At 39.8% G+C, this 18,148-nt stretch overlaps 1 protein-coding gene across 4 annotated transcripts in view; it reads left to right on the forward strand.

Annotated features, from left to right (window-relative positions):
• Window positions 1-3,916: 3,916 nt before the first annotated feature.
• Window positions 3,917-18,148, forward strand: part of CNKSR2 (connector enhancer of kinase suppressor of Ras 2) — a gene marked incomplete at its 3' end in the record, with an annotated part of 257,646 nt that continues 243,414 nt past the window's right edge. For all 4 annotated transcript variants that reach the window (XM_082681111.1, XM_082681112.1, XM_082681113.1 and 1 more), the window contains exon 1: window positions 3,917-4,021. In XM_082681111.1, coding sequence (XP_082537237.1) covers window positions 3,958-4,021 — 64 coding nt within the window. In that variant the 5' untranslated portion in view covers window positions 3,917-3,957. The remainder of the gene's footprint in view (window positions 4,022-18,148) is intronic.

Below are 18,148 nucleotides of genomic sequence, written 5' to 3' on the forward strand. Positions count from 1 at the left end.
GGCTTCTCATTGCAGTGGCTTCTCTTGCTATGGAGCACGGGCTCTAGGCACGTAGGCTTCAGTAGTTGTGGCATGCAGGCTCAGTAGTTGCGGCTCGTTAAAGTGGTTTATTTTGATATGGTTGCAAACATCTCACGAGTTCTATGTCTCCAATTAATCAGTTTAATATTTCTCCTTTGCCTGCTTCCAAAAAGAATCCAAGTCTCCTTCCAAAGAATCAGTTTGGCTTTTATATCTAGACTGTTGAAGTATGTGTCACATATCATTTAGTGCAATGTTTTGATATGTAGTTTATGATAACATACCTTTTCCCCTAATCTTTGAGATTTGTTCATTAAGAGAAGGCAAAACTAAGAGGTTGAAGTTTGTATGTAATAACGCTATACTAACAAAAATGGGGCAAGACATTAACACTGTGAATAATAGGCAAAAAAATATAAAAGCTAGTTTATTTGAAAAGTTGCGGAAAGAAAAATGCAGGATTTAGCTGAGGCATTTGGAGTTAAGAATAAAAGAGTGAACGCAAAGATGATTTAATCATTTTATTTTTCTTCTCCCCAAATCAAGACTATCTGAGTGAAGTCAGCTGTGTTCTTAACAAACTAAGTGAAATAATTAATGCCTATTATGCTGTCAAAATCTAAGGCAAATTTTTGATGTTTTGTAGGGGAAACCTCAGGAAGGACGACTTGGGAAAAATACCTAAGGCCTTGGTGAATGCTATTAGACAGTATAACCCCACACTCACATTTTGGCTAAGTCATTCCTAGTTTTTACAATTACTTTTCTAATAGTTATCTCAGGTGATTATATTAAATAAATTCCTTACTGTAACATATATAGGAGGAGAACATGTACAACTTAATTCTGTGACGTAATTCTCAAAATCCTCTTTCTCTAGGACCTTTTATTCCATCTTCTTTGGTACTGGTTTTTCATGAAATACGTATCTTTTATTTTTACTGCATCCTGGTGTTCGGCATTTGTTTTGATACTCCATTCATTATGCAAACAATATCTCACTTTAAGCTTGCTTACAATATGATGTAGTCTGGTTGCTTGTCATACAAGCACAGTCAGGATATACTGTTTGGTGTTTCAGCCAAATTTCTTCATTTCCTATATTCTCACAGTTGGTACCGTGCAGGAACACTCACGGTGACTCTTAGCCTCCTTTGTAGTTAACTTTCTGATGAGACATATTCAGTTAACATTCAATAGACCTTCCCCTTCCAAAGTACTGTTCAGTTTGGAACACTGATACAAACCGTTTTACTAGTTTTAAAAGTCATATTCTGGAATCACCTTAACTTGGTACTACAATCATGCGTCATGAGCTCAGACAAATTACTTAACATCTGTAAGCTTTATTCATTAATTTATTCAACATTTATTGAACTATGTGTAATAGGCTCTGGGGATAGGAAGTAAATGTGATAGCCAAGAGTTTCTCATCTGTAAAACGTGGCTAATGATAGAGCTGTTTTGAGGATAAAATATATGTAAAGTACTTAGCACAGTGCTCAGTAAATGTTCATTGTTATTATTAGCAGTATTATTTTGATCAAATTACTTTTAACATCTCCCTGTGACTGTAACCTCTAATGATTCACAATGCATCCATTCCATTCCGTTTCTGAACATAAAGCTACTCCATAAAGTACTGATGCTGGAAATGATCTTTTCTAGAAATATTGATGCAATGTTCCGAGAACACTGGAATGTAGGCACTCTAAAATACAATACCTTTCACACCTGGTCAGCCAAGAAAAAAACTGTAAATCACAACCACGGTCTGGATTATGAAAGGAAAGTGCTATACCTGTACCGTCTGAGTGTAGACTTGTCTAGATAATCTATATTTCTTTCCAAATTCTCTCATATACTTTTTTTTTTTTTTTGTGGTACGTGGGCCTCTCACTGTTTTGGCCTCTCCCGTTGCAGAGCACAGGCTGCGGACGCGCAGGCTCAGTGGCCATGGCTCACAGGCCCAGTCACTCCGTAGCATGTGGGATCCTCCCGGACCGGGGCACGAACCCGTGTCCCCTGCATCGGCAGGCGGACTCTCAACCACTGCGCCACCAGGGAAGCCCTCTCATATACTTTTAAGTTTGTATTATTAGAAAAATAAATAACAAGCCTACAGACAGGCCATCTTAAGTTTTACTTGTTGTGTATCACTAGCCTGAAATGATCAAAAATATTTTTACTGTGGTTTCAGCTCTTTGTGGCGGGGGAGGGGGCAGGTGGGGGTGATGTCAACTCATGTTAGTTGAGAAAAGTGGCAGCTCTGCATCTCATGCAATTGAACTAGAGAAAATGGGTTACTGCAAGAACTGGCAAAACCTATTGCCATTATTGCAATGGTTATAGAAATAAAATGAGTTTCTCTTTTACTCAGTGGAACTATTTAAGAATGACAAAGAGAAAACACCTACAACGGTGGCAGAGACTTTGCGTCCAAACGTTCTAGTTTGAATTATTTGTCGTTTAAGTCGAGCCTCATTAGGTAAACTGTTTTACTAAGGACTGCACAGGAGCCTGTGTAAGATTTCGGAAGAACAGGAGTTTTGAAGAACCATGTTGTTTACACTCTGTCACTCATTTTCAAGCCCAGTGTTACCCTTCAGTTCTTACACAAGAATATCTGAAAACAAAAGGACATCCTCTAAAATGGGTACTCGGTGCTCTGAGCGTCGGAGGAGTTGGCCGAAAACCAGACACCAAGCCCTTCAAAAGGCACGTGGGGCCGAACCTCCCTCGGAATCGCCACGGCCGGCGCTCGAAGGCTCCAGGCTCCGCGCCTGACTTCCCAGGGCCGGTGCAGCACCGGGGGCGGTCCGACAGCACCGGCCCTCCTGCCTCGTCATCGCTGCGTTTCTGGCTGGCGGAGCCCGGTCCCCGTCCGCGGCATTCCACGCCTCCGTCTCCGCGGGCGTACGCGGGGCTGGGGAATCACCTCGGGAGCCCACTCAGCAGCGGGGAGGGCGGGAGCGAGGAAAGCCCGGGCTCCCGCTGTAACCCCCGAACTCAGCGGCGTCCCCCACCCCTCGGCGGCGGGGCCGCAGGTACCTCCTCAGCTGCCTCAGCATTCGGCGCTCAACTGGTGGGCAGCCCGTCCCGCCGCCGCCACGTCCGCTCAGAGGCCCTTCGGAGCCGCACTCCCGCCGCCGGCACCTGACTGACTGACTGACTGGCTGACTGGCTGACCGACCGACCCGAAGTTGGAACCCGGGCCGCCGCCACGGCCGCCGCCGCCGCGCACGCGCTCCTCGCCCGCCTCCGTCCCGGGGCGGCCCGCTGGGCGGGAACGCGACGCTACGAGCCGCCCGCACCTGCCTGACTGACAGGCGGACCCCGGCATCGGGCCTCGTGCCGGCGCGCGCACGCGCACGCGCCTGGCGCGGCTGCCGTCGGCCCCGGGGGCGGGACCGCGCGGCAGCGAGCGGGCGGGGGGCTCGTGGTGCGCGCGCCCCGCACCCGAGGGCTGCGGAGAGATATTTTGGGTGGCAGGAGGCCCCTCGTCATTTCCGCCGGGCTGCTGGTCGTGCCGGGGGCTTCACTCTCGCGCACGAGGCGAACGGGCAAGTTGGCTGCGGGCGTGTGGCGGCAGCTCCTTCCATTAGCGCTGCGACCCTCGGCAGTACAAGCCATGAACTGAAACCCCGGAGGGACGGAGACCCGAGCGGAGTTGCGGAGCCACGGCAGCAGCCGCCGCCTCAGCGGGGAGCGAGCAGACCCGGCGCGGAGCCGCGACCCCGGCGCCTTTCCCTCCCCGTCACCGCTCCCACCGCTGCAGCCGCGAGACTCGACACACAAAAGCCGCTTTCTCCGCGCCGCCCGCCCAGCGAGGCAGCAGCCAGCGAGGGACCCCACCTGAGGGCGGCTCGGGCTGCTGAGTTCGTTTTGTGTCTGAGCTCCGAGCTCCGCGCCCCGCGCGGAACCGACCCTGTGCTCATGGCTCTGATCATGGAACCGGTGAGCAAATGGTCTCCGAGTCAAGTAGTGGACTGGATGAAAGGTAATGCCCGCTGTGCGGAGGGCGAGGCGGCCCTGGGGCTCGGGGTCCCGGCGCACGGGAGGGAAGGGGCGCCCGCCGCGGCCGAGCCCGCCATCGGGGCTGCAGCCGGCTGATCGTGGGGCGCCGAGGGCAGCGGGGGACCTCCAGGGCTGACTGGGGCTCGGGATCCTGGTCTCCTATTGTCTCCAGCCAGTGGCTTCCCATCCGGAGAGGGGCGCGGAGAGTGCGGGGGTGGCCGGGGCGACCCGATGGGAGGCTGGGAGCCGGACGGCGGAATCCCTGTCAGTCTTTCCGGCTCCTAGCTCCCCTTGGTGCCCCCAGGCCGGGAGGACGTGTCGACCCTGCCTTCTCCCCTCAGGGAGGAGCCCCCAGGGACGGTCGCCCGTTCCCCGGCCCCTTTGTTCCTGGGAATCCTGACGCCCCCTTGGCGGCCGCCCCTGCCAAGTGCCTTTTCTTGCGCCAACTCTCCCTGCAACTTTTAAGCCCACATAATGGTGTCAGGACGCGGCCGCCGGGGTTTGGATCCGGAGAGCTCCCCCTCTTCCCCAGGTTGGGCTGAGGATGCTCGGGGGATGCGCTGCTTTGGGGGAGAGGAAAACATGCTTCCCCTGGGACAGCATCTGCGCTGGTATCTGTGACTCCTCCTGTGCATCCCCCCGCGTCCTTTGCCTCCTTCTCTTCTGGCGGCTTGAGGCTTTGAATCTTAAAGCTTTTTATTGGGGGCTCGACCCCAGGTGTAAAGTGATGCACATTCAAGTGTCCCCTCATTTATTCCATCTTGAAGACTCTCCCCTTTTTTCCCCTGGGCAATTTCTAATAACCATACTTAAAGACATTCGCCCTCTTAATCTCAAACGTGGGCTTTTTCTCTGTCCCTGGGTTTTCCTGCCTCACTATCTCCCTCTGTTGTCTGTTGTCTGAGTTAGAGGACCCTCTCCTCAAGACCACTGCGCCCCCTCCCATCCCCAAGATTCCTAAGATTTGGGGAATGCTGACAGGGGATGGAGGGGATGGACAAAAAAGGATTCCTCGCCGCACTTGGGAGATGTTAAGAGTTTTGCTTGTGGTTATTCCTAGGCACAAACTCTGGGTGGATTAGTCAGGGCCCAAAGGCTTATCATTTGCAAATGCAGTTTCAAAGATGAGGGAGCCCCTTCTTAGGGCTTGCTTAGCAGTCAGACTTTCTAAGCTCCAGGTACTTTAGAACGAAAGTAGCGTGATTGGAAGTGATTGAGAGCAACAGAGGGAAACTCAATTTTTTTTTCTTTTTCCCCCGAGCCTTTTCAGCCTCTTGCTTGTCTTGTGGATTTTCCTTTATCCATTTGCTTTCCTTTTATTCCCTTACTTGCCCCTTTATTCTTCATTTATTTCGTTTTTCTTTTCTAATATGTGGAAAGTGCTTTGTAACTGCAAAGCGCAGTACAAATGAGAGTGTACTGAATTAAATCGAATTCATTATTTATCGACTGCCCCCCTGTGTGCGGTGCATTGTGCTAAGGTGCCATGGGTGCCATGACTAAGACAAAGTCCTGCAGTGGCTCATTATTTTTTTCTGTTTCTTCTTCTGTTTTCATATTGCTATTGAAATTCTGCTCTCCTAGATTCCCACCAATTTTTCCCCCCTTCGGATTGTCAGATGCAGACAAACATCTAACTTCTGTGTTTCTCAGTCATGGAAGAAAGAGCCAGAGCACATGCGAAAAGCAAGACTGCTTAATTAAAACCCTTTCTTTGAATTTGCCTAAAAGATTACTTCAATTTGAGTCTTGTTACTGAAATACTCAAAGAAAAGCTATCTTGGCTCCTTGGGAGTCAGATTACCTTCAGAGACTACCTCTCACAAATTCCCATGATGCTTGTAGTGAGTGCTGCATACTCCATCTTCTTCACCTCCCACCCTCCCAGTACATTCTTGCACTTTCCCCTCTCTCTACACTTTAGGTCCACTGAAGCATGTAGAACATATGATGTACATATTCTGACACACATTTTTAGTTTCTCAGTACACTAGTCCTTTAAAAATCTCTCCAGCCTAAAATGCAGCTTCTTTGGAGTTGGGCTTACATCATTAGCTGTGATTTTAAGTGATTGTTATATTTAAGTTGAATAACTTATTTTCATACCTGTTGGTGATGCATCTTAGAGCTATTTGAGAAGACAGAATTTGTGTATCTTTGTATACATTAGACTGGAAGAGAATAACTGATGTCATTATCTGTATATTTCAAGTCCCAAACTGCTTACTGCTGAAATTTCCATAATCTTCATATAAATTTGATTTGAGATATTATCAGAAAATAAGGTTTAAAAAAATACTAAGATGAAACAAGCATTTCCTCAAATTAATTAACTTAATTAAGGTAACGTACACTATTAGCTTAATTAATCCCCCCCACCCTTTTCCCCAAATAAACTTTACAAAATACACTTAAAAATACTTTTCATCCTTTCTTCAGATGCGCTAATGTTTAAAAGTCAATTAATTTAGGCTGTAGCTTTGGAATGGCCAAACCTCATTTAGTGTTGTATAATGTATAGTGTTATAAAGGCAGTACCAAAGGATGAACAGGACTTTTGAACAACTGCAGCATTGTGGGAGTTCTTTAAAACATGCTCCTAATGTGACAGTTTCATCATCCTTAACATTTAAAGCATATATATGGCATATGCTTTCACCTAGTCACAATCGTAGATAGTTATAACTCTCTTTAGTAAGGTATATGCTTTATGCTCTTTCTAGGGTATTTTTTTCCTTCACTAAACAGAAAAGGAACCATTAAGCATATAAGAATAGCATGGCCATATGTTTAATGCTTCCAGACAATTTATAGAAGTGCAATAGAAACTCAGTCAGCAGAGAGGGAAATGAAGGGAAAAACCCCTGGCTGACAAGATTATTAAACTTTGGTAGAATATATTCAAGATTAATTATGAAGGACCATATATACACTGCAATTCACTTTAATTTATTACTTTTTATTAAAATATATTTGAGGGACACGTAAGTATTAAATTTATGTTAATTATTATTAAAAAACAGTATGAGGAAATACTTCCTATTTTTTTGCTCACCCCTAACTCCACTATTTGTGAAATCCAATACTCATTGAATTTTCTCCTGACAATAGAAATTTGATGTGACACAGTGTCAATGTTAGTTCCAGTAAATATATGAACTCCTCATGAGTCAGTAGAATAAGCATTTATATCCCACATTATCCTGATAGTACTTCAGGCTATTAGGAAATGTCTCATAGCCTTCAAAATTAATTTTAAAAATTAATTTTATAAAAATATTTTTTGAGAAAATCAAATACTCATCATTTAGTGCTTGCAACTAACCTTTTTCAGTTGGAAATTACATTCAGTCCTCCTGTAGTTTTGACAAAATTTTAAAACATAAACCTTTTTACAGTGAATAAAAGCAAAGCAGTTATTGGGAAAAGCTATAGGTAGAAAAGTAGGCCAATAACTGTTTCTAATTTTTGCTCAGTCTGTTACTCTAAAATACATTATTTCTCAGCTCCTGTCTGTTCACTTGCAGGGCCTGGAAATATTTCATAATCTGCAGTTGCTTGAGTCTACTTTTTTTGCCTTCTGAAATACAACAAAAACCTTTGAACACGTTTGGGCCCCTATTATTAATTTTATCATTAATTTTCCTTGTCCACGTCACACCCAATAATTCCAGTTTTTTTCTCACACCTTTTCTGCCTTTTGAAATTCTTTCAAAATATCCAGATGACTAAGATAAAGTTATTTTCCAGGGCCAGCTCCCTTTCTGACATTTTTTCCAGTGATCTTTAATCCCTTTCTGGATCAAATAAAATGGATTATTGTTTTCAGAGTCAACGGACAGGCCCCGCTTTGCTGATCTTCTCTTATGGTCTCTGTGACTTAGCTCCATGCACTCTTATGTTATTATGATTCCTAAAATCATCTAAATTTTTAAGATAGCCTCTGAAGCCATCCCACAATTAACTGCTCTGGTCTTTCCTGTTTACTATAAACCATTTTCTTTAAGAAGCATTCACTGACTTCTAATTTCTGTCCTGATGACTCAGCCTTCTTGAGGACTGAAAATGAAATACATTATTTTAGGTATTAAAAAACAAAGATAAAGCCAACGTTTTGCATACAACCCTAAAAAGAGGAAAATGCAGTGATGAAATAAGATCTATTTAGTGTAAAAGTTTACATACTCTAGAGGAAAATGTGTCCCATAACGGAAAGCAGTTTTGACAGGTACAATGCCCTTTAGTAATTTTTTTCCCCCTCATAGGACCCAGAGCTGAAGTTGAAATTTATCTTAATCAGGTGAAGGAAAATGTCAAAATTTTGAGTTAAACTGTTTTGAGAGAGAGATCAGAAATAATTTTGTGGCAGGAACTTGAGAAGTATACACCGTAAGGGAAAAAAAATATGCTAAATGTTTAAATTGGTGCTATTACCTCTTTTTGAAAAATTAGGTTTTTTCTCAATTGCAGCGTGACTAGATAGTAACCAACAATCACCTACTTTGGATTTGACATTTTTGGAACAGGAATTCTTGTCATTTTATACAAAGAGGAAATTTACCTTTTTGATATGTAGAGTTTAGTTCACAAGAAACGTTTTGTTTGTAGTGTCATTAACATTTGCTCCTTAAGGTAACACACATGATATAGTGCATAGTAGGAAAAAAAAGAGTTTATTTATGTAGATGTATTCTAGTTCTTAGATATTTACTTAGTACTTCAGCATGGAAGGTGCTTTGATGGATGAATTTAAATAATTCCCTGCTTTGGAGAAATTAGTCTCTGTATGGGTTGGCAGTGACATTGGCAAACCTATGCCAAGACAGAGACAGGTACCAACTAGTACATTTGGTAAATTTTAAGAGTTTGCATATGTATACAAGCACCAATGGAAAGAGAAGATGATGATTTTAGTAAGTCAGGAAGGAATCCATGGGGAAGGTTTGAGCAACTGTTTAAGCAGTTTATTTAATTAAGGTATATTCTAAGAGGGATGTATTCTAAATGTAGAAGCACAGCAAGAGACTCTAGAGTTGAGATGGGGCGATTAACCAGAGGCGTTGAGTCTACGTTTGTCTGGTTGAAAGAGAAAGGTGGGCAGTACAGGGAAAGTGAGGGAGGAGCATGAGTAGGTGGCACAAAAGTACAAGAACAAATCTGCATTTCACAAAGACAATAAAACTCTCATCATGTCCTGAGTTTAAATAAATACCACATTATAAAACTTCGGCTGCCAAAAATAAGCCCATTTCTGTTTCTCAGGAATAATTTGGAAATAATGTTAAAATGAGTTATTTTGAATATTAATTACATCATTAACATTATGTTGTTGGATATTTAGAATTTTACTGATCCAAATTCTTACATGAAGAATGCAGATTGGCTTTTAAATGTTGATGTTGTTCTTAAAGCAATGATAAATTATCATTTTCATTCATAGCAGAGTGACCTCAGATTAGGACCTAACATTTTCTTAATGACTTTTAGCGTTCTATGTGACTTCCCTCACACACAAGGCTTATTGTGAAAGATGAAGCATTAGCTTCTATAAAGAGTCCTAGAAGGATGGATCATCAGTACTAATTTAAAGGTGGGGGAAAGGGAGGGTAAGTAATTTGAAAAACAAAATGGAGTCTAAAGCTTTATGTTTATGAGTTTGTCATGGATTAGTGTCTGGCTCAAGAATAGGCTCATTGTTTTGAATAGCATTCAGTGAGTGAATTCAGTTTTCACGCATAGCATAGGCCTGTGCTACCCAAAATGGTACATTTCTGTGGTTGTGAAAGCCAAATGATCAAAAGCCAAAAAGTTGATTTTTGCTAAGTATTTTAAAATATTATTTTTATATTAAAATAAACATAGATATTATATTCATGGTATAGAAAGCAAAATTGGCATGATTTTAAAGATGAGACCAGAGGCTTAACAGGAATTTTAGCCTTGCAGCAGGCTGTTTTAAAGCTGCGTTTCCCAGACCTCCCAGGGTTATGAGTACACTCTGTTCAGCAGTTAAGGATACATCAGTGGAAAAGTTTGAGAAGTGGTGGTTGGGTTTAGAAAAGGTAAAATTTATGTACTCTGCTTCCTCTTTTTCTCCTCTTGCAAAGGATAAAATATTATCTTTTCAGTCAAGGTCATGATAATTACAGCATCTTACTTTGTTTGATCCATAAACCTGTAGTCAGGATGAACTTCTTGAGAATGATTCCCATCTAATCCTATCTTCCCCATCAGCTTAAAAAATTTAATGGTTTCTCACTGTTTTTAGGATAAAGTCCTTAAAATGGCCTATAAGACCCTGGAAGGTTTGGCTGTTGCCTGTGAGGTAAACCTCATTGCTAGCACTAGCTACTCGGGCCTTCTTTCAGTCCTGTTTACCCAGCCCTTGAGCCTTTGCACTTTTGCTTCACCCAGTTAAATCCTGCTCATCCTTCAGATCTCAAGCCTTCCCTCCTCTGCCTCAGAAAAGCCTTCCTGAATCGCCATATCACATCAAATCCTCAGTTATGCACTCTCTTGGTACCGTGTATATCTTCTTTGTTCCATTTGCCAGTTTTATTTTTTACCTTTATTTGTATGATTATTTGATGAGGGCAGGGAACCCATCTTTTTGCATAACAGTGCATAAGAAAGTATCTGGTGAAAAGTAGGAGCTTAGGAAATATTTGTTGAGTAAAGGAATAAATAAATTTATTCACAGATTACTGGTCTGTCGACAAATCTGCTTTCCTAAATGACGATGCACGTAAAGTCTCTTATAATGCCCTAATGGATACTTCAGAGACGAGTTGTATACTGTGTGCCAGAATACAGTGTAAGTAGGGTTGCTTTGTCCATTTTTCATAGTTGTGTTGCTGTCTAGCCAATTCAATGATCTAAATCATGGTGTAGATTCATTTCGTTAAGAAACGTTAATAATTTCAGTGAATCTATAACACTTCCGTGTTTATGCTATAAATATTATTTGCTGATGTCATTTCATAGGCCAACACAATAGGCAAACTTCTTAAAAAATTAAAACATACCCCTTTTCTTAAGTATTTTCTTTCATACAAATTTTCTGATTGTTTCTTCATTTTGGTGTTTTTAAAAGAAAACCATATGGGCTTCCCTGGTGGCCCAGTGGTTGAGAGTCCGCCTGCCAATTCAGGGGACACGGGTTCGTGCCCCGGTCTGGGAAGATCCCACATGCCGCGGAGCGGCTGGGCCCGTGACCCATGGCCGCTGAGCGTGCGCGTCTGGAGCCTGTGCTCCGCAACGGGAGAGGCCACAACAGTGAGAGGCCCCCGTACCACAAAAAAAAAAAAAAAAAAAGAACACCATATATTTTGGAATGCATGGTAGAATGAAATTGAAAAAAATGCCTTACATTTTTCCTCTTAAAAAAGTAAAGAAAATAAAGTTCATATAAGAAATTTAAATATATTTTTCTGTTGTGAGAAGAAAATGCCCTTTATTTGTTAATATAGAGGATAAAATGAAAAAAAAAAAGCCCGTTAGCTTAATGAGAACCATTATCTTCTCATTATATTTAATGTTGAATCTACATTTTTATTAATAGGAATAAAATTAAGATATTTAAAGATGCATCTTAAATCAGCATTTGTTATATAACTTCATCTCACTCTGATTTTCAAAAATAAATTTTAATTTTTTAAACCAAATATAAATTTATTTGGACTAATTTTTGAAGAGCACTCATTAAGAACCTATGTAGATAGTTACTGTAAAGCATAACTTGTTGAATACAGGTGCCTCATGTGGATTTTTTGTGAATTACATGCTACTAGTAGGCACGTTATAGAGATTTTTCTAATAAAGTGTGCCCCTCCCCCTAAATTTAGAATTGTTAAAACATAAATCAGAATAAGTGAAATTTTTAAGACTTTAACATAACTTTGCCTGTCTGTTAACTCTTAATAAAACAACACCTTCGGGCTTAAATGTTCTAGCTAGTACTGCAAATCAGTGGATTGCAATTGTGCCCTGGTTTGAATTACAAATAACCATTAAACATGCTAGTATTTTTTTTAACTTGAAAGATGTATTTAATTTCTTGTTCAATTCCAATTTAAATTACAATCATTAATTCTAATGGAAGCTTTCATTATCTTATTCTTTCAATTTCAGAAAAGAAAGGGTTGTGGGTATTTGCATAAATTCATTGAATTTTAAATTTTACTAAAGTACAGTAACTGCTGTTTTAGTTTTCTGTGTTCATCTATTGAATATTTTGTCACAACATAAAATTGTTTTAAAAACCAAGATTTATTAAATAAACCAAAACTCACAATGGCATTAATGTATTCTAGTTTGCCACAGTAAGAACACTGTTACATAACTAATATCAAATGTAGCATACTTGTCTGTTTTATATTTACTTGACATTAATGTTCTTGGAAATTAGTTTTTTTTTTTTTGCGATACGTGGACCTCTCACTGTTGTGGCCTCTCCCGTTGCGGAGCACAGGCTCCGGACACGCAGGCTCAGCGGCCATGGCTCATGGGCCCAGCCGCTCCATGGCATGTGAGATCTTTCCGGACCGGGACATGAATCCGTGTCCCCTGCATCGGCAGGCGGACTCTCAACCACTGCGCCACCAGGGAAGCCCCAGAAATTAGTTTTATTAGGTAGGTTGGATAGTCTTCTGATAAGATGATAGGAAGAAACTGCGTTGTTACTTGCTTTTAAAGTGTTACCCAATATCCTCTTGTTTGTTTGAACTTTTTATTTTGTTTCAGCCATATCTGCTATTTTTAAAATGGGCTTGCAACATGGTTTTTGTCTAGAAGAAATCAATGGAAGGCTGACTTAGATCCTGGATTTTACTTTTTCCAACTTGTTTACACAAAGATTACAAAATAATCTATTTTTTAGCAAGATGTTAGACTTCTAATTAATTTATTAATAAAAAACCTTTGAAATACTTGTTTTAAGTAATTATGCTCAATGAGTAATTTCAACAGCATTAGCGGAATTCTTGTTATAATTTTGGTATGTTTTATATGTGTATGTGGGAGTTTATTTCAGCTATCCATATTATTTTCAAAATGTTTGATACTCCTGGCGACTTGTGTTTTTTTTCACCTGGCTGAGCAGAAAATTCGTATTTTAAGTTTGTGTAATTCACTTATATTTTGGCTATGTAAACGAGGTACTGGGCTATTAAAAATATATATAAAAGAGAAAGAATTGTAGAGTTGTTGCTACTGGTGCTCAAAATAGACATTAGAGTCCAGTTGCTAGTTTTTCTCCCTGCCTGCCAGAGCCTGTGTGGAAACCAAGTTGAGTGTGGTACGAGCCCGCATATGGATGGCAAGGCAGGTGCTCCTTCCCCATTTCCCTCTGCATTGGTGACATGGTGAGTTTTGCGACCGTCTCTGTTGGCACCAATGTTGCATTAAATTAATGACAGGTTTGCTTATCTAGAAGGCTGCTACCTTGCCCAACAGCTGTCAGACCAGAGGCTTTCAATTTGATGTTGAATTGTGACAAGCAGAGAGCAGCTCATTCTATGGAATGTTTAGAGCTAGATAATTTTTCTTTCTAATCTGTCCCTAGACATAATGTTTTAAGTCTATTTATGGTAAAAACATGCTAATTCAGATTGTTTATTTGGGATTTGTGATAATTTGAGTAGGTTCCTATTGAACTTTACTTTTGATATGTGAAGAAAGGGCTTGCTGATCAATCTAATAGTGTAATTAAGATTGGAAAGAAATTGTTTGATCCTGGAGGATGTGATGTTTTTAAGTATCATACTTTGCCAGGAGCCATTTCCATAGTGAAAATATGCAAGCTAGAAATGAGTTATATTTTTAGTTAGGATTTCTACATACTTGGTTGGAATCAGTTTTTTGACTTTTTGGAATATTTTTGCAAACATCCTGTAGTACAGCTTGGTTCTTCCCCTCATTAGCCCATGTTATAAAGGTCTCATGCATTTCACATCTATTAGTAGTAGTAGTACTTAAAAGTGAAATAAGGGACAGTTGTTAACACCCTTTAACAGGTAAGTTACAGAAGTTAAGCAGCTCAACAGAGATGTACAGCTGTTCAGTGATGGAATTAGGTTGAACATTAACTCTTTTTTCTTTTCTGCCTACTGGATTGGATTTACACTTCCATGGATGAAGAACATAGTTCAAGTTTATACGTAATTATCTTAAGACTTGACTTTTTAAAAGTTTCTGAATTTTCTACCTTTTAAAAATTGGCACCATTTAGTATATAATAAAGAGTACTTTGAAATCAGATGCCTGTGTTAGTTATATCCAGGCTCCATTACTTCCTAGCTGTGTGATCTTAGTGAGGGAGGGTTGAAGTAACTTGCCAGGTTTTCTCATTTTTGTAAAATAGGGGTGATAATATTACCTACCTCATAGGGTTATGGTATGCTTAAAACGATGCCTAGCACACAGCAAGTGCATGATAAAGGTCAGCTTTTTTTTAATTATGAAGAAGTTTCATTCTATTGGTAATCTTCAGAGGCAGAACTATTAATAGATAATATTTATTGACTGCTTACTATATACCGTGTACTGTGCTAGGTGCTTTCACTGCGTCATCTTATACTTATCCTAGCCCTGAAAGGTTGGAATTATCCCTGTTTTACAGATGCAGAAACTTTTTCTTAGAAACATTGAATCACTTGTCCTGTATACCAAAATATTTATCAAGCAGGTGTTCAATAAATATTTTCAAGAATGAATAAATATTAAGTGGAAGAAGCAGAATTTGAATGAATTTCTAACTGGTTCTAAAACATAATATGATTACCTTGCCTTTCTACCAGGGATAGATGTGACATGAGAGGAATCCTGGGAACATTTGCAAAGATGTTGATGTCCTCTCTGTCAGACCTACTTTCTTAAGTGTGTGGTAAGGTGGGGTGTGGTCATTGGGTTCTTTTGACCTCTATAGGGGTGTGTGTGTGTGTGTGTTGTGTGTTGTGTGTGTTGTTGGTTGGTGATAAAGCGTTTCCACTCAAAGTAGAACTTTAGCCAGTGACAAAAATGCCACATACAACTATAGTATTGGTGACATTTTTTTTTTGACCATGCTGCACGGCATGAGGATCTTAGTTCCCTGACCAGGGGTCAAACCCGTGCCCTCTGCAGTGGAAGCACAGAGTCTTAACCACTGGGCGCCCAGGGAAGCCCCTCATCTTTCTTATTTTGAAGTGAACTCCAAGAGTTTGATGCTCTCCTCTTCTGAGTGTAGACCTAGGCAAAAGATCTACTTTAGGCTACTACTACTAACCAGCCCAGTTCTGAGATGTTTTGTTCTCAAAGGATTGCTAATAAAAGTACATGGTGCCTCATGAAAAGATGCTCAACATCACTAAGCTTCAGGGAAATGCAAATCAAAACCCCAATGAGATATCACCTCACACCGTCAGAATGGCTGTCATCAAAAATACCACAAATAATAAATGTTGGCAAGGATGTGGAGAAAAGGCAACCTTAGTTCATTCATGGTGGGAATGTAGATTGGCACAGGCACTATGTAAAACCGTATGGAGATTCCTCAAAAAATTAAATAGCTAGAACTACCATATGATCCAGCAATTCCATTCTTGGGTATATATCTGAAGAAAATGAAAACACTAATTAGAAAAGATACATGCACCCCAGCGTTCATAGCAGCATTGTTTACAGTAGCCAAGATATTGAAGCACCCTAAGTGTCTGTCAACAGATGAATAGATAAAGAAGATGTGGTATACACACACACACACACACACACACACACACACAGGAATATTACTCAGCCATAAAAAAGAATGAAATTTTTCCATTTGCAGCAGTATGAATAGACCTAAGAGGGTATTATGCTTAGTGAAGTAAGTCAGACAGAGAATGACTTACTTTAAAGTGTATGTTTTCACTTATATGTGGAATTTAAAAACTAAATGAAAGAGTATGACAAAACAGAAACAAACTCATAGATACAGAGAACAAACTAGGGGTTACCAGTGGGGAGAGGGGTCGGGGGAGGTACCGATGGGGAAGGGGAAGGGGATTAAGAAGTACAAACTACTATGTTTAAGGTAAAATAAGCTACAAGGATGTAATGTACAGCACAGAGAATATAACCATTATTTTATAATTCCTCTAAATGGAGTATAATCTGTAAAAATACTGAATCACTGTGTTGTACACCTGAAACTAATATAGCATTGTAAATCAACTATACTTCAATAAAAAAAATTTTTTAAATTTGTAAAAGAACTGATACTTCCATAAGTATGAATAAACATCTAGAGTATTTAAAAAATATAGTTAATATGCACTTATAAATTTAAAAATACCCTCCGCCCCAAAAGTAGTGGTGCCTGATAATAGATGTTCCTAAGGAGCATTACATTTTACTACAAATACAGGCATACCTTGGAGATATTGTGGGTTTTGTTCCAGGCCACGGGAGTAAAGCAAATATTGCAATAAAGTGAGTCACATGAATTTTTTGGTTTCCCAGTGCATATAAAAGTTGTGTTTACACTCTACTGTAGTCTATTAAGTATACAATAGCATTATATCTAAAAAAGTGTATATACCTTAATTAAAAAATACTTTATTGCTAAAATATGCAAACTATCATCTAAGCCTTCAGCAAGCTGCAGTAGTAACATCAAAGATCACTGATCACAGGTTATATTACAAATATAATTATGAAAAAGTTTGAACTACTACAAAAATTACCAAAAGGTGACACAGAGACATGAAGTGAACAAACGCTTTTGGAAAAATGTCACCGATAGACTTGCTCAATGCAGGGTTGCCACAAACCTTCAATTTGTAAAACAACAAAATGTCTGTGAAGCACAATAAAGTGAAGTGCAATAAAATGAGGTACACCTGTAAGGGCCTTGATTATATTCTGTTGTTTATATTTACCAAGTAGTGGTTAGCATTGCTATCTATTGCAATACATTTCATTAGTGTTTCTTTGAACAGCAGACTTTATTCAGTACATTTCTATAGCTTGGAAACCCTTACCTACCTAGTAAATGGTAATCGTTCTACCCAAGTTATTTTGTTTTGTTTGGAAATTCTTTTTTTGTAGACCAAATTGTGATATGAAACGATAGCATAGTGAATCACACAAAAAACATATATGCTGGAGAAAATTTAATCATTATCTGTCAGAAAACTATTGTAAAATCGTAAGATACAGAGTGGTCAAGTTGAGCTAGAGATGTTTGATCAATTGAGTACTTGTAAAATGGTAATGATAGATACAGTTACATCCACATTATGTTTTAAAATGATACACATGGTTTTGCCTGTGTATCTAAAATATATATTCTGGCATGTATTTTTGAAACTTAAAGTAAGATTTGTTCAGAGTAAAAACACAAAGATGATATTTTCTGTTTCTCCTTATTTTCCTTTAATAGACTTGAGGTGAGTTTGTTTTAGGCTGGAAGTTTTAAAATAAGTGAAAACAACTTAATTGTTCTTTGGTTGTGGAGAGAATGATTTGAAATCTCTCATTTTTTATGAAAGCTACAACAGCCAGGACAATAGACATTTAAAAAATAACATCAACTGTGAACTGTGGTAATTACCAACTATTTTGAAGTTGCCTTAGCATTGTCCATTTGATTCTGTAAAGCACTTTTTCTCTCCTAATGTGCTCATTATTTTTCAAAATCCATACAAATTAAAATTAATTTTGTTTGGGCATGTTTTTGAGAATTTTGTCACTTTTTTTGAAAAAGTTGTTGGCATCCTGTGTTGATAAGTGGTCTGGTAAGAGATAGACTTTTAAATGTGGTAACATAATGAATCTCCATCTACATTAATTTTAAGATGTGTCTAATTTAATATTTAAACAAAATGGTTTCTAATTTTGAGGGTTTTTTTTTTCATATGAGACTGTTTTGCCAGCTTGTTTTTACAGTTGTGACCAGCACACACAGAGAAAATAAATACCGGTTTGTAGGGCAAAAATAGAGACACAGATGTAGAGAAAAAACGTATGGACACCAAGGGGGAAAAATGGCAGGGGTGGTGGTGGTGGTGGTGGGATGAATTGGGAGATTGGGATTGACGTGTATACACTAACATGTATAAAATAGATAACTAATAAGAACCTGCTATAT

Source organism: Grampus griseus (assembly GCF_964374135.1).
Source record: "Grampus griseus genome assembly, chromosome: X".
NCBI lineage: Eukaryota > Metazoa > Chordata > Mammalia > Artiodactyla > Delphinidae > Grampus > Grampus griseus.